General features: G+C 39.9%; 1 protein-coding gene across 3 annotated transcripts in view; it reads right to left on the bottom strand.

Annotated features, from left to right (window-relative positions):
• Positions 1-1,183: 1,183 nt before the first annotated feature.
• Positions 1,184-12,016, bottom strand: part of LOC146478260 (uncharacterized) — a 23,604-nt gene continuing 12,771 nt past the window's right edge. For all 3 annotated transcript variants that reach the window (XM_085111816.1, XM_085111817.1, XM_085111815.1), the window contains 2 exons: positions 5,088-5,614; positions 1,184-3,248 (listed from right to left, as the gene is read on the bottom strand). In XM_085111816.1, coding sequence (XP_084967942.1) covers positions 3,018-3,248; positions 5,088-5,614 — 758 coding nt within the window. In that variant the 3' untranslated portion in view covers positions 1,184-3,017. The remainder of the gene's footprint in view (positions 3,249-5,087; positions 5,615-12,016) is intronic.

Genomic DNA, 12,016 nt, shown 5'->3' with positions numbered 1-12,016 from the left:
TTATCTCCGCTTTGATACCTTGATAAATATGATAGGAGACGGGAAGGAGGAGCTGCCGGACCGTCAAGAACGCTAATCAGAGAATAAACAAATAACATCAAGTTAACGTAGAATCTGCAACGCCTAAACTCTTGAGCTCTGCAGGGATCATCAAAAAATTGTCTCCGGGTCGAATAAATAAAGAAGTTATATATCGGTCCAAGGGAACAGTAATCTTGCTATTAATTCAAAACATTCACCTTAAGCTTGTCCTCAAATTTGGAGGTAGCATCCTCCACTTTAAATCTGCTTGAATGGCCTTTTCGACAAGTGTTTATAAAACACAGGGCTGAAACAATATTTGAAATGTTGATTTCAATTGAATGAGATGTTTGTTACATTGTAACAAAACAACGCATTTGATAAATTAGCAGAGATTTCCGAACTGATAAGAAACTACACGTAAGGTGAAAATATCTTAAGGTAACATATAAAGAGTAAATTAATTACCAAAAAAAGGTGAATTGGGAGAAAATAATTTAAATATTGGCTTATTGTACATGCCGGATCCTATTGGAACTGAAACTTGAAACTCCTGGTATATTTCTTCCGACACCTGTTTGTTTACCCGACGAGGATTTTTTAATTTTTTCGCTTCACCTCTGTGAGATGGGTGAGAACAACTGGATTTTAACTTCTGGTAATGTGTCGTTAATTCGTATTTGTGCTTTGGACATTTCGCTGTCTTCCTCTGCATGATAGAGAATGCAATCCGGCGCGATTGAGAATAACATCAGCCTCGTTAATCCGTGTCCCTAAGCCTCGACTTCGATCGACTGACACCCAGATTAGTTAGATAATCTGTTAAATCCTTTCTGCATGATTTTAAAGGAATAACATAAAGCTCATTTGGTGCGTATGGTGTTGGACTGCATACACTGGCAACAGTTGAAAATAAGCAGCTCATTTTGCGTTGTACATTACGCTTCTGAGTGCAATGTAAATACTGTCGCAAAAGACTGGAGCGAAGACCATATGTCACGTAATAAATGTAAATATGGTAAGAACAAAATTGTCATAAAATACTTTCGTACGTGTATAGTCTCTTACGATATAAAAGAATATGACGTTATTTTTTCGGATTTTTTTCCCTTTGTATTGAAACAAAAATAGAGTTTCTGCAAGTGAATCTACAGACAAGACTTCCAACTGGGCTACGGTATTGTTTCTCTAAATTACTCTTGTGTTTTTGGCTCTTATTTGATTTGTTGTAATCCCGTCTTTGACAGTACAAGACAGCTTGACCCAGAAACTTCACCTAATCAAAGCCCACAAAATGCAAATTAAATTTCAAAACGATATTCCCTGCCCAGCAAGTACAACAACATGTAGGCCATTTAATAAGCAAGGAAAATGGTTGTAACTCTTGTTGGTATCTTCATTTCCCAATAGTTTGTTATTCCTTGCCACTTACAGCATGAGCCTAAACCAGCCTTCCTTAAATCAAAAAGCTTACTTATGAAAAACAGCGAGGAACAATCATCCATGGCCAGCCTTGGCTAGCCCCTGGCTCCCTTACAACCAATCAACTAGTTCCCAGTCTATCCCGAGTGAACAAATTCAACATGGCGTCGTTTTGTTTATTTTCGCGTTTTCTTAATTTTCTTTCCGTTAAATTCGCAAGAGAGGGGATTTGAATTTTTTGTGGAACTAATTTGATCAACTCAATATTTTTAACTTAAGACAAACCCAATGCGAAATCCAGGAGCGGCTTAAACAGCACATTGATTGCGTCGTGCCGTGCTGTACATGACATCGAGTAGTAAGAGAAATGGAGGTGATGTAGCATCTTGCTGTTTGAATGGCCCAAAAAGATTATTGCTGATTTTGATAGATGGAAGGTAAGAGTGTTCGGTTTTGGCATCCAGTTTTTGCTGAAGTTTTAGTTGTGCGTTCTGCGTGTAGTCGAAAATGGCTAATTTCTTGCTCATTTGCAGATACGAAATATAGGTATTCCAAAACTAAATGTTGTAAAGTGACTTTTGCTTATTTCGCATATCTCTAGCTTTTTACAAGAAGTTCAATGCCCATCCATATCAGGTACAAAACATGAACTTCGTTCGCTAGATTGTACAGTTTTTGCTGGCTGTCAAATTTGGGTCAAATTTACCAGAAAAACTAGGACCTGAGGGGGTGATGGAGAGTGAATCTCATATCTCCTATACCAAAACACTTGAAGAGCAAACTTTAGTATATTTATCCATAAGTCCACCTAACCTATCTATGATGTTAGTATGGAATGATTTGGCCGACCCCGATCTTTGACCACCTGCCTGGTTTTCTCAGACAATAACTCTTAAGTAATCACATTCTAAGAGCCCAGGGTAACTCAACAAATACAGATAAAATCTATGCACATCATCCTGAAAAACGTTCTTTTCGCACTCTTAATTTTTGCTTGATAGTCGGTACGCTTCTATATACTCTCGATTGCAAAAACGTTGACACCTAAAACGCATAAATCGTGAACGATAAGACCCAACAGATTTGTGGGTAGTGTTAAAACAATAACCTCATTTCCATACTCAGATTTCCATACAAACACTGTTATTTTAAGCCTGTTTTCCTACTCGTCGAAATGGCGTCGAAAACCGTGATAAGGCCTATTAATTAGTAAACAACAACTATAAATATGAGAGAAAAAAATATGAAAAGAAAGACCAAAAGGGTTAGAGCGAACGGGATATGATACCCATGCGAGGCGCAACCCCAACCTAAGAAAAATCAAGTAAAAATTACAAATGATAACACTAATAAAAAACACGAAGATTACGAACGGTGGCACGGGCAGTCACGGGAGAGGAAGCAGGTGCAAGGCATGTCTATGTCAAAGGTGGTATCTAATAAGGTAAAATAGGTGGCAATTTGGTTCCTGTAAAAGTTGAACGAGTTCAGATAATGGCGAAGCAGCATAAATAAAATACTTATATTTTCAAGTGAAGTTTTCGTTGTCGTCGCTGCTTAAGTTCCCTAATATTTTAACTAAAACATCTTCTTTCCTTTTGATGACCGTTCCATTCTTTGTTGTTAAGAATTTTATATTTTCCCAGAAAGTTCTCCACTGCTGAAAAAAATCCGGCGCTCTTCCCGAAGTGAACACCATCAAACGCAGCTTCAGGATTCGAGTCAGTCAAGTGATACAAGTCTAGAACGTCAAATCCTGCTTGGCACATGGCTGTAGTTGCATAGGCAGCGTAAAGGAGATTTCGCTGAAATAGCAAAAACAGAGAAAAACACGGTTACTTTGTACACTAGCCGGTTCTTTGTACATTGTACTGGAGAAATGGACTCGTAACAAACCCCCGGGGGGAACTCCCTATGTAAAAGTGACAGGAGTGATCGTCGGGAATTTTGAAAAGAACCGCTAAAAGGTACCACAATTAAGTGGGCATGGTCCATAAAACTTTTTACCCGTAAGAGGTACCAACTGTAAAACAATGAACTAATTGACAGCTGACTGACAATTACTTCCTCTCATATGTTTTCGGCTCAATATCCTAAAGGGTACCATAACTCCTCTGACGGAAGTCGTTTTAGATTTTAGCATCCTAAAGGGGAACCAAACCACGAATTTTAATCCCTAAAAGGTACGACGATCACCCCCATCACTTTTGTATGGGAGTACCTCCCTCCCCCGGAACAAAACTTGCACGAATGGCACACTGTGCCAGCTAGACGGTCAACCTATCTTCGAAAGTTTTGTCATTGCGCCAGCCGCAGGAACACTTTGGGATATGAGTCGATGCCAAAACTACGACCTTGCTTAATGAACTGGCCGGAACAAAACTCTAAGTTTTGTTCTGTAGTATTATCGTAATTGTAATTGTCACTGAACTGAAGAGTCTCTTTGAAGAGTGTCAATAAAGTTTGCATTTGTATTGTATTCAAAATTCATCGGTAAACAAGGAGTCCTTGCAAGTTTCGTACACGTAGCGGTACAAAGGGACCGTGAGCTCGATTTCCGCCGCTCCCTCGGGTCCAGGTTTCCTCCCCCGGGGTGAGTGTGGGCTCATTTTCCGGACAGCGGCTGGTAATCGAGCCTAATGTGAACGTAGCCTTGGTAAGAATTAAACTGACAAGGATTTGTTGTTAGTTATAACCCACCGCAAAGTTTCGGAAAGGGAGGCATATACATAGGCTCTTACCGATAGTGCTCGTAAAAAAAGCATTAAATGCTTAAAGCAGTGCTTGTTTTTTTGCCAAAAAAAGGGCTAAAATAATGCGAATTTTTTTAAAAAGTACTCGTGGGTGAAGTTTTTAAACATAGAATATTACATTTTTCAGATTTCACTTACATTTTTCAACAACAAAATGTAACGATCAATTTTTTTTTCCATTAGTCTTATTTTTTCCCCTGATTGATGGCAGAGTACACTCTCGAGCTATCTCTGCCTTGGCTAGCTGACTTCCATTGTTCCTCGATGACAACGTGGATGACGCCATCTTCGAACGATTGTGATGGACTGGGTTTCTAGAAGACAAACGCTGACCTATCAAACCTATTCAGGCCTCCTCGGCTCCTTTGACTAAAATGAGGGCAAAATGCGGCTTTGGACGACATTAATCAAGTCACATTGTATTTTTTAACACAAAATTATACAAATAATCACTTTAATCAGTCGAAAATCCAAAATAATGCTAGCAGTGCTTTTTGGAATAAAATGTAAAAAAGAAAATGCTCGCTTAGCCAAATAATGCCAAAACAAGTGCTAGCACTATCAGTAAGAGCCTACATACATCATGGTAAGGTATGGGTGACTATATGGAGGGTTAGAGTTAGGGTTATGTGGGTGACTATATGGTACCTTACCATGAATTACTTGCTGAAAGGAAAGCCGACTTTAACCTCGTCCCCAGAGTCTTCGCGATATTCAAAATGGCGGACGACGGCGAAGATCCTGGGAGACGCTGCCAAACCTCCACGAATCGCGGAGTTTTTGTCACGTGACACTCACTCCAGTTTTGTGTTCGCTACACTTTTTCCGGGATCAATTGTGTTTTGATGTATACCATATTTGATCCCGGTAAAAGTGTCGCGACCCCCTTACCTGCGTGGTTAAAAATAAGGAATTCGGATTCTCGTGAAGATCAAACTTTGAAGTAGCAGCGGTTCTCTTCATCTTTTTCGCAGCAGTAGCGGATTTCCAAATAATTTTAGCCTTGAACTTCGGACCATTTTTCCCAGTTAAACTGGTTTCCTTTAATGTGTATATGAGGTCTCCAATGAGTTTCTGGAAAGTTGTAAAATTAAGAATTAATATTGTTGCCGCGTGATGTCCAATATTAATCACTAGCGTGCTGTTTTCTGTTTGCATTTCCGGTTGACGGAGAATCTTGACAATGGCTCCAATGATCTTATCCTGCTGAAAATCAAGATCGTCATCTGGTGCATCAGCGCTTTGCTCCGGACCCCTGGGATACATCCAGGTGAACGTCAACCGACATTGCTGGTAGAGGATCGTACACAAAGGTCGTTGAGTAAGCGGAAAAAACATTTCTCTGGTGACTGAATCTCCGTACATCCAAAATGTGCCTGTTTTATTGTAGCCCTCTGGTAACGACCAGTTGTATGATTCTGTTAAGAAGGACAAGAGAAAAGACAAAATATGAATATCAGCTTTGTCCGCGAGAATTAGCCATTGATAAGGTAACGCCGTACACAAGCTATAGCCTACAATCATTATGGTGTAGTTGCCGTTAGTCCATCCGGTAGAATTACTTATTTAATTTTATAAAATAGCCAGGGTCAAGCAAGCACTGTGATTGGTCAAACTGAGTTCTGTATAACTCCACAATGCACGAAGCATACGTATGGTGCGTGCATTATAATTGTACATATGCACGGAGCAAACGTCAGATTTTTTGCCTGTGAAAAATCTGAGAAATTCAGAAACAGAATGCGCTGTCACTCCCGCGATTCGCAAAGAACAGTCACTTGTTCTGATGTTTCCAGACTTTTGATTAACTTCAACTTGTCTCTCAACACCTTAAAACTTAAACTTGACTTGATGCTAAAGTTGACTTCTTGAACTTGAACTTGAAAACAGTTTGACTTTTTACTGGATTGCGCTGTCGCGTGCCCTGTCGTGATCGGCAAGAGCGCGCGCTATTAAATTACGCGTTATCTCGTGTAAGGAGAAACTTGATGAAAATTCGCACTTGTCTGAGGAGTTGCGATTGTTTATATTTTATAAAAGAAATAAAAAAACTTGTTCCTCGTGCACTGTTGAGTTATATAAGCACTTGGAAATTTTTAAGAACACTCGAGAAGTGCAGAGAGGCACTTGCCTACGGCTCGTGCCTCTCTGCACTTCTCTCATGTTCTTAAAAGTTCCCGCGTACTTATATAACTCGACAATGCACTCGGCGCGTTTTTTATTTCTTTAATTTAGTTTTTTATTGGCTGCCGTCTAATTTGCTATCGAATCCGCGTGCTTCGCGCTTGGGCCATAATATCAACCGGAAAAACTTCTGTCCGTAAGTTACAGCACGGATCTCGAACTCAGCTTGTTAGAGGTATGTATATTCGCTTTGCGCATTCATTAAAAACTTTTTACTTGTTTTTCTAAAGAATTGTCTTCTTAGTTTTGTTTGTTGTTTCATAAGAAAAACACTTAATGACTGTTCCCTCGGGAAACAGTTATTTTTGTTTCCCTCGAATAGATAGATAGCCTTTATTTTCACTCGATAAATTTTAAAGCTAAAGGCTTGTGGGGTCGACTTAAGAGCAATTCTCCAGGAAAGTGAAGCAAAGTTGGAAATGAAAATTTTTTAACCCCCCTTCATTTTTTGTGTGGAGGTAGGTTACCTGGAAGGATCAGCAAAAACAGCCATATTTGGATCGGCAGGTGCGTCGTTGCCATGGAAACCGCACTTGATCACGTCGGCCTGAGGTCTATGTTTTGACCGAAAAATTCACTCTCAAATAGTAAAAATAAACCAGTCTGGTTCTCGAATACTTGTGAACCAATTCAAATAAAATTCATACAGATGGTAGAACCACTCTCCCAGTTTATAAAATTTGCTGTTACAGTATTTTGGGTTCTATAATCAAGAAGACCTTGGTCGTATTACTATGTTGCCTATCAGCCATTTTGACAAGAAGGAAAAACAAGCACAACCACATTCGTTATTTCTCCGAAAGTACTCCTTCCACATAAACCAAATTAGCAGCAGGGCTTACATAGATATTGAGGTTTATAAATATTATAAAATCTATTTGGGGAGAATTATATTCTGGCCATGGGTGTTGAAGACATCCGAGGCAAGTTGCAAAAAAATTGCAAAATTGGAAATGCTGAGGTCTCCAGTATTTGGTTCAAACAGGCTTTAGATAGAGAATATCAGCTTCAGAGGTTTTTTCATTCATCTTATCTGTTATCTACATTTGATTGATTAGGTTTTGGCAAACGAATTTGATGAAATATAAATTAAAACAAAGCCTACCTTGCAACTTTTGGGAATTTCTTCAGGATGCTTTCGTCGTATAGGATGGGTCTCTCCTCAGTTCGCTCGCTCCATTTTCTTGACCAAATCTTGCACAGACTCTAGCGGAAAGGACAAATCTAACTGCCTAGCCTCGCCGAACACCTACTTTTAGACCAAAGATGATGATGCATTAACCCGAATAAAGAACAGTCGAACAGGTCAAACACAGTCGTGTGTCGAGTATCAAAATAATTCATCAATACAATCCATCCAGGAAGTTAAATAGATGCATCAAGATCACAGCTGAGAAAGCGCATGTCTGCGACGTTTCTGAATAACGTCTTTGGCTAAATCGAGCCGTACATTCCGTGGTGCATGGTTGAGAAGCGAAGAAGTCGTTGTTTACGACCTGTTTACGACCAAACGTATGTAGACCGGAAATGCGAGTAGCAAAACTGCTGACCGGATGTAGTTTTAAATGCGATATACGCGCTTTTTGTTTGTTTGTTTTTGTAGCTTCGGCTGATTATCGCAATGGCATTATCTCTTCTTAAGAGCCACTGTCTGTAAATATCGAGAATCCGGCGTCAGTCGTGAAATTTTCAATTTCTTCATATTTTGCCCAAATTACCTCTATAGTGAGTTATTTTCGAAAATACTATTCGAAGGACCTGAAGCGCTTTAGTTTTTTCAAAATCTAAGAAAGTTCGAAAAACGCCATTTTGGCCTTCCGGCGGCGTCGAAACTGCAATAAAACTATGCATTTTCTTTTCGCTCGTTCAGATCAACGCAAAAACATCTATCGATGTACTTTGAATATCATAACAGAACTCTTGATCTTCCTGAATCACTAAATTATTTTGAGAAAGCTGTTGAAAACTGCTTGTTTTTGGCTGTTACAATTACCCTTCTTACAGCGCTTTAGCGGATAAGGTAATTTTAGCTAACTTTAACAGCAACAAAAGCCCACTGGTACATGTAATTTTAAGTTTAAACTAGCATGGTCTTAAAGCCCATTCTTTATAGTTTGTTGTATAAAAATCGCTAAGGCGGCCCGACAAAAGTGTCCTGTCGAGAGACGGAAACGTGAAGTGTACTTTCTGGAATTTCGACCTTTCACGAAGCGAACAAGAAGCATCCCGATTCCGAACAGAACCGCACATTGTAAAATCTACCAATGGAAACCTGTTTCGAAATCCTGGATGCATCAAAACAATCTTGTACTCAAAGCTACAATCCCTTTTGATTGAAAATATTATTATGTTAACACTTGAGGAAAACAGGAGACGTGTAGTTCAAGCCGTGAAATATGTAATTCAACGCCGCGCCGAGCAGATATCTACAGTACCACGCACGTGTACATGACGCAAGGTTGCTATTTCGTTCCGCTATTATTTTACCGTTAAAACTAAAAAGAAGATCCTCAATGTCATGCATGTTGTCGTCTTCCTTCGTTCATTCTTATCTCGAGATTTTTAAGCTCTGAAGGGAACACGCCACACGCCAAAAAACAAAACAAAACAAAACAAACAAACAGGACGATCAAATTCCAAGACAAATGCAAATAGCTACAAAGTCAGGCCCGATTTAGTATTCAGTTGATTAAGACAACCACACATTTGTTTTATATTCCAGTGATAAGGCATAATGTACATCAAATGATTATGTAGACAAAGCAAAAACAAACTATCGGCAATGCCAAAGTACCATGGGAAAGCAACTGTTAACAAGGTAAACAAAACAATTTCAACCTCACCGGTCTTTTTGCAATCCTTGAGAAAATGTAGTGAATTCCTTGCTTCTATAGTTATGTATGCCAAACTTGCTTCTATAGGTATATTTGGCAGCCGGTAGACTTGTTTCCTCTTCGTCCAAAGGATGTGATAAAATTCAGTACGCTGGAGTATTGCAATAATCTTCCGTCAGGTACTAAAGTTACTTTTATAATTGGTCAATCACGCCATATGGTCCAGATTTCTTCCTCAACAAAATCGTTTGTGGCCGGATTTTGAAGTAGTTTTGTTGGCCTGTCTCAATAACGTTTTTTCTCTGGGAAGCCTGCTAACGGTCACTGTTATGGCCTTGTCGGGAGCCGTGTGTAAATACATGTATGCGACTTTGGTTGGTGGTTTGTGCGGCTCCAATTCAGAGAATCCAGCAACCGTTGAAATGCGTGACAGTCTATCGCGCGTCCAAGGGCATCTCGCATTTTGCCAAGAAAGGACAGTTAGCGACGATTGTGGAGTGGACAATGAATCAAAATTGCTGCTTTCCCAAGCAGGTAAAGTGTCAAATAATTATAAACTTCACAGTACACATTGTCACGGTTTTTAGCGCTCAAATCAGTGGAGCCGCGCGCGTTGCGCGTTACGTGTTGGGAGGGGGTAGGGGGGTGGTCAATGAAACTGGAAGGTGGAAAAAAAATCACAGGAAATTGTTCAACAAGGCTGCTGCTAAGGCCTTGTTTTGTTTGGCTCCTGTGTTTAAATGCAAGTGGTTCTTTTTGGACCTAAAAATTAAAATAAAATTATTTCCAAGACAAAAGTTTAAAATATCCAATTGCTTAAAAAAATCGTCCAGCATCAACATCCCTTCCTCCACTGTGCACGCGCCCGAAAATAAAAAGGTAAGAGGAGAGAGCGGTCGGTCCCTTGGAAAATTAGAACTTCTAGCTAGCAGGATTCCAGCTTGATTATAGCTCTCAGAGTTAGAGCCCTTGCTCTGAAATGAAAATGATGATGATGATGATGATGATGATGATGATGAGGAGGAGGAGGAGGATGATGATGATGATGATGATGATGATGATGTTGATGATGATTTGAATATGAGCTAGAATCGAACCCGGGCCATATTCAAACCAAATTTCCGGAATAACTACCTATATGATAATGACGACGAGGTGTGCTCCTTTTTCATCTTTTTTCATGTTCAGCCAAGCCTGACGTTTCGGCTCGTTCGATGGATGCCCGATGGCTATGCCATGCTGATGAGCCCAAAACAGTTGTCTACACAGGACTACACACTCAGAGCAAGAGGGGGAGTCGTAATGTTCCAAGGGACCGACCGTTTTCTCTTCTTCCCTTTTTTTTTTTGTTTGTTTGTTTGTTTGTTTGTTTTTCGCGGAGGGTAAGGGCCGGGCCTGATGCTGATGCTTCTGAGCAACTGAATTCTTTTTTCAACTTTAGTTTTGGGAATAAGTTTTATTTTTTAGGTCCTGAAAGAACCATTTGCATTTAAACACAGGAACCAAAGAAAACAAGGCCTTTGCAGGAGCCTTGTTGAAATTTTTCCTTTGACTCAATGTGCGCGAGTTTTTCCACCTTCTAGTTTCAATGCCCACCCATACCCCCACCCCCCCCCCCCCCCACCCCCAACCACCAACGGGCGCCTCCACTGATTTGAGCCCTAAAAACCGTGACAATGTGTAGTCTGAACCTTCAATTATTTGACATCTTACCTGCTCGGGAAAGCAGCAATTTTGATTCACTGTCCTCTCCACAATCGTCGCTAACTGTCCGCGAGATACCCTTGGAAGTCCTTTATACATCGCGCGATAGACTGTCACGCATTCCACAGTTGCTGGAGCCGCACAGGCACCAAGTCGAATATTTACACACCGTTCCCGACAAGACCATAACAGTGCCCGTTTGCAAGCTTCCCAGAGGACAAAAGTTATTGGGACAGGCCAACAAAACTACTTCAAAATCCGGCCACAAACGACGTTCTGAAACGTTTTGTAGAGGGAGAAATCTGGACTATATGGCGTGATTGGTCAACTATAAAAGTAACTTTTGTACTTGACGGAAGGTAATTGCAATACTCCAGTGTAAATTCACAGCCTTTGGAGGAAACAAGTCTACCAGTTTGCTAACTTTACATATAGGAGCAAGTTTGTCATACATAGCAATAGAAGCAAGGGATTCACTAATTTTCTCAAGGATTGCCTAAAGACCGGTGAGGTTGACATTCTTTTGTTTCCAACTACAAATTAATTTAAAAAGCTTGTTAACAGTTGCTTTCCCACGGTACTTTGACATTGCTGAAAGTTTGTTTTTACTTTGTGTACGAAATCATTTGATGTATTTTATGCCTTATCACTGGAATATAAAATAAATGTGCGTTAATCAACTGAATACTAAATCGGGCCTGGATTTGTAGCTACCGTGTTTGCATTTGAATTTGATCGCCCTGTTTGTTTGTTTTGTTTTTTTTTTTGTTTTTTTTTTGGCGTGTTGCGTGTTCCCTTCAGAGCTTAAAAATCTCGAGATAAGAATGAATGAAGGAAGACGACAACATGCATGATATTGAGGATCTTCTTTTTAGTTTTAACGGTAAAATAATAGCGGAACGAAATAGCAATCTTGCGTCATGTACACTGACGTGCGTGGTACTGTAGATATCTGCTCGGCGCGGCGTTGAATTACATATTTCACGGCTTGAACTACACGTCTCCTGTTTTCCTCAAGTGTTAACATAATAATATTTTCAATCAAAAGGGATTGTAGCTTTGAGTACAAGATTGTTTTGATGCATCCAGGATTTCGAA

Source organism: Pavona decussata, unplaced genomic scaffold (genome assembly GCF_977016875.1).
Source record: "Pavona decussata unplaced genomic scaffold, jaPavDecu1.1 SCAFFOLD_64, whole genome shotgun sequence".
Taxonomy (NCBI): domain Eukaryota; kingdom Metazoa; phylum Cnidaria; class Anthozoa; order Scleractinia; family Agariciidae; genus Pavona; species Pavona decussata.
The sequence above is the reverse complement of the archived record's forward strand: the minus strand, read 5'-3'. Positions and strand labels throughout refer to the sequence as shown.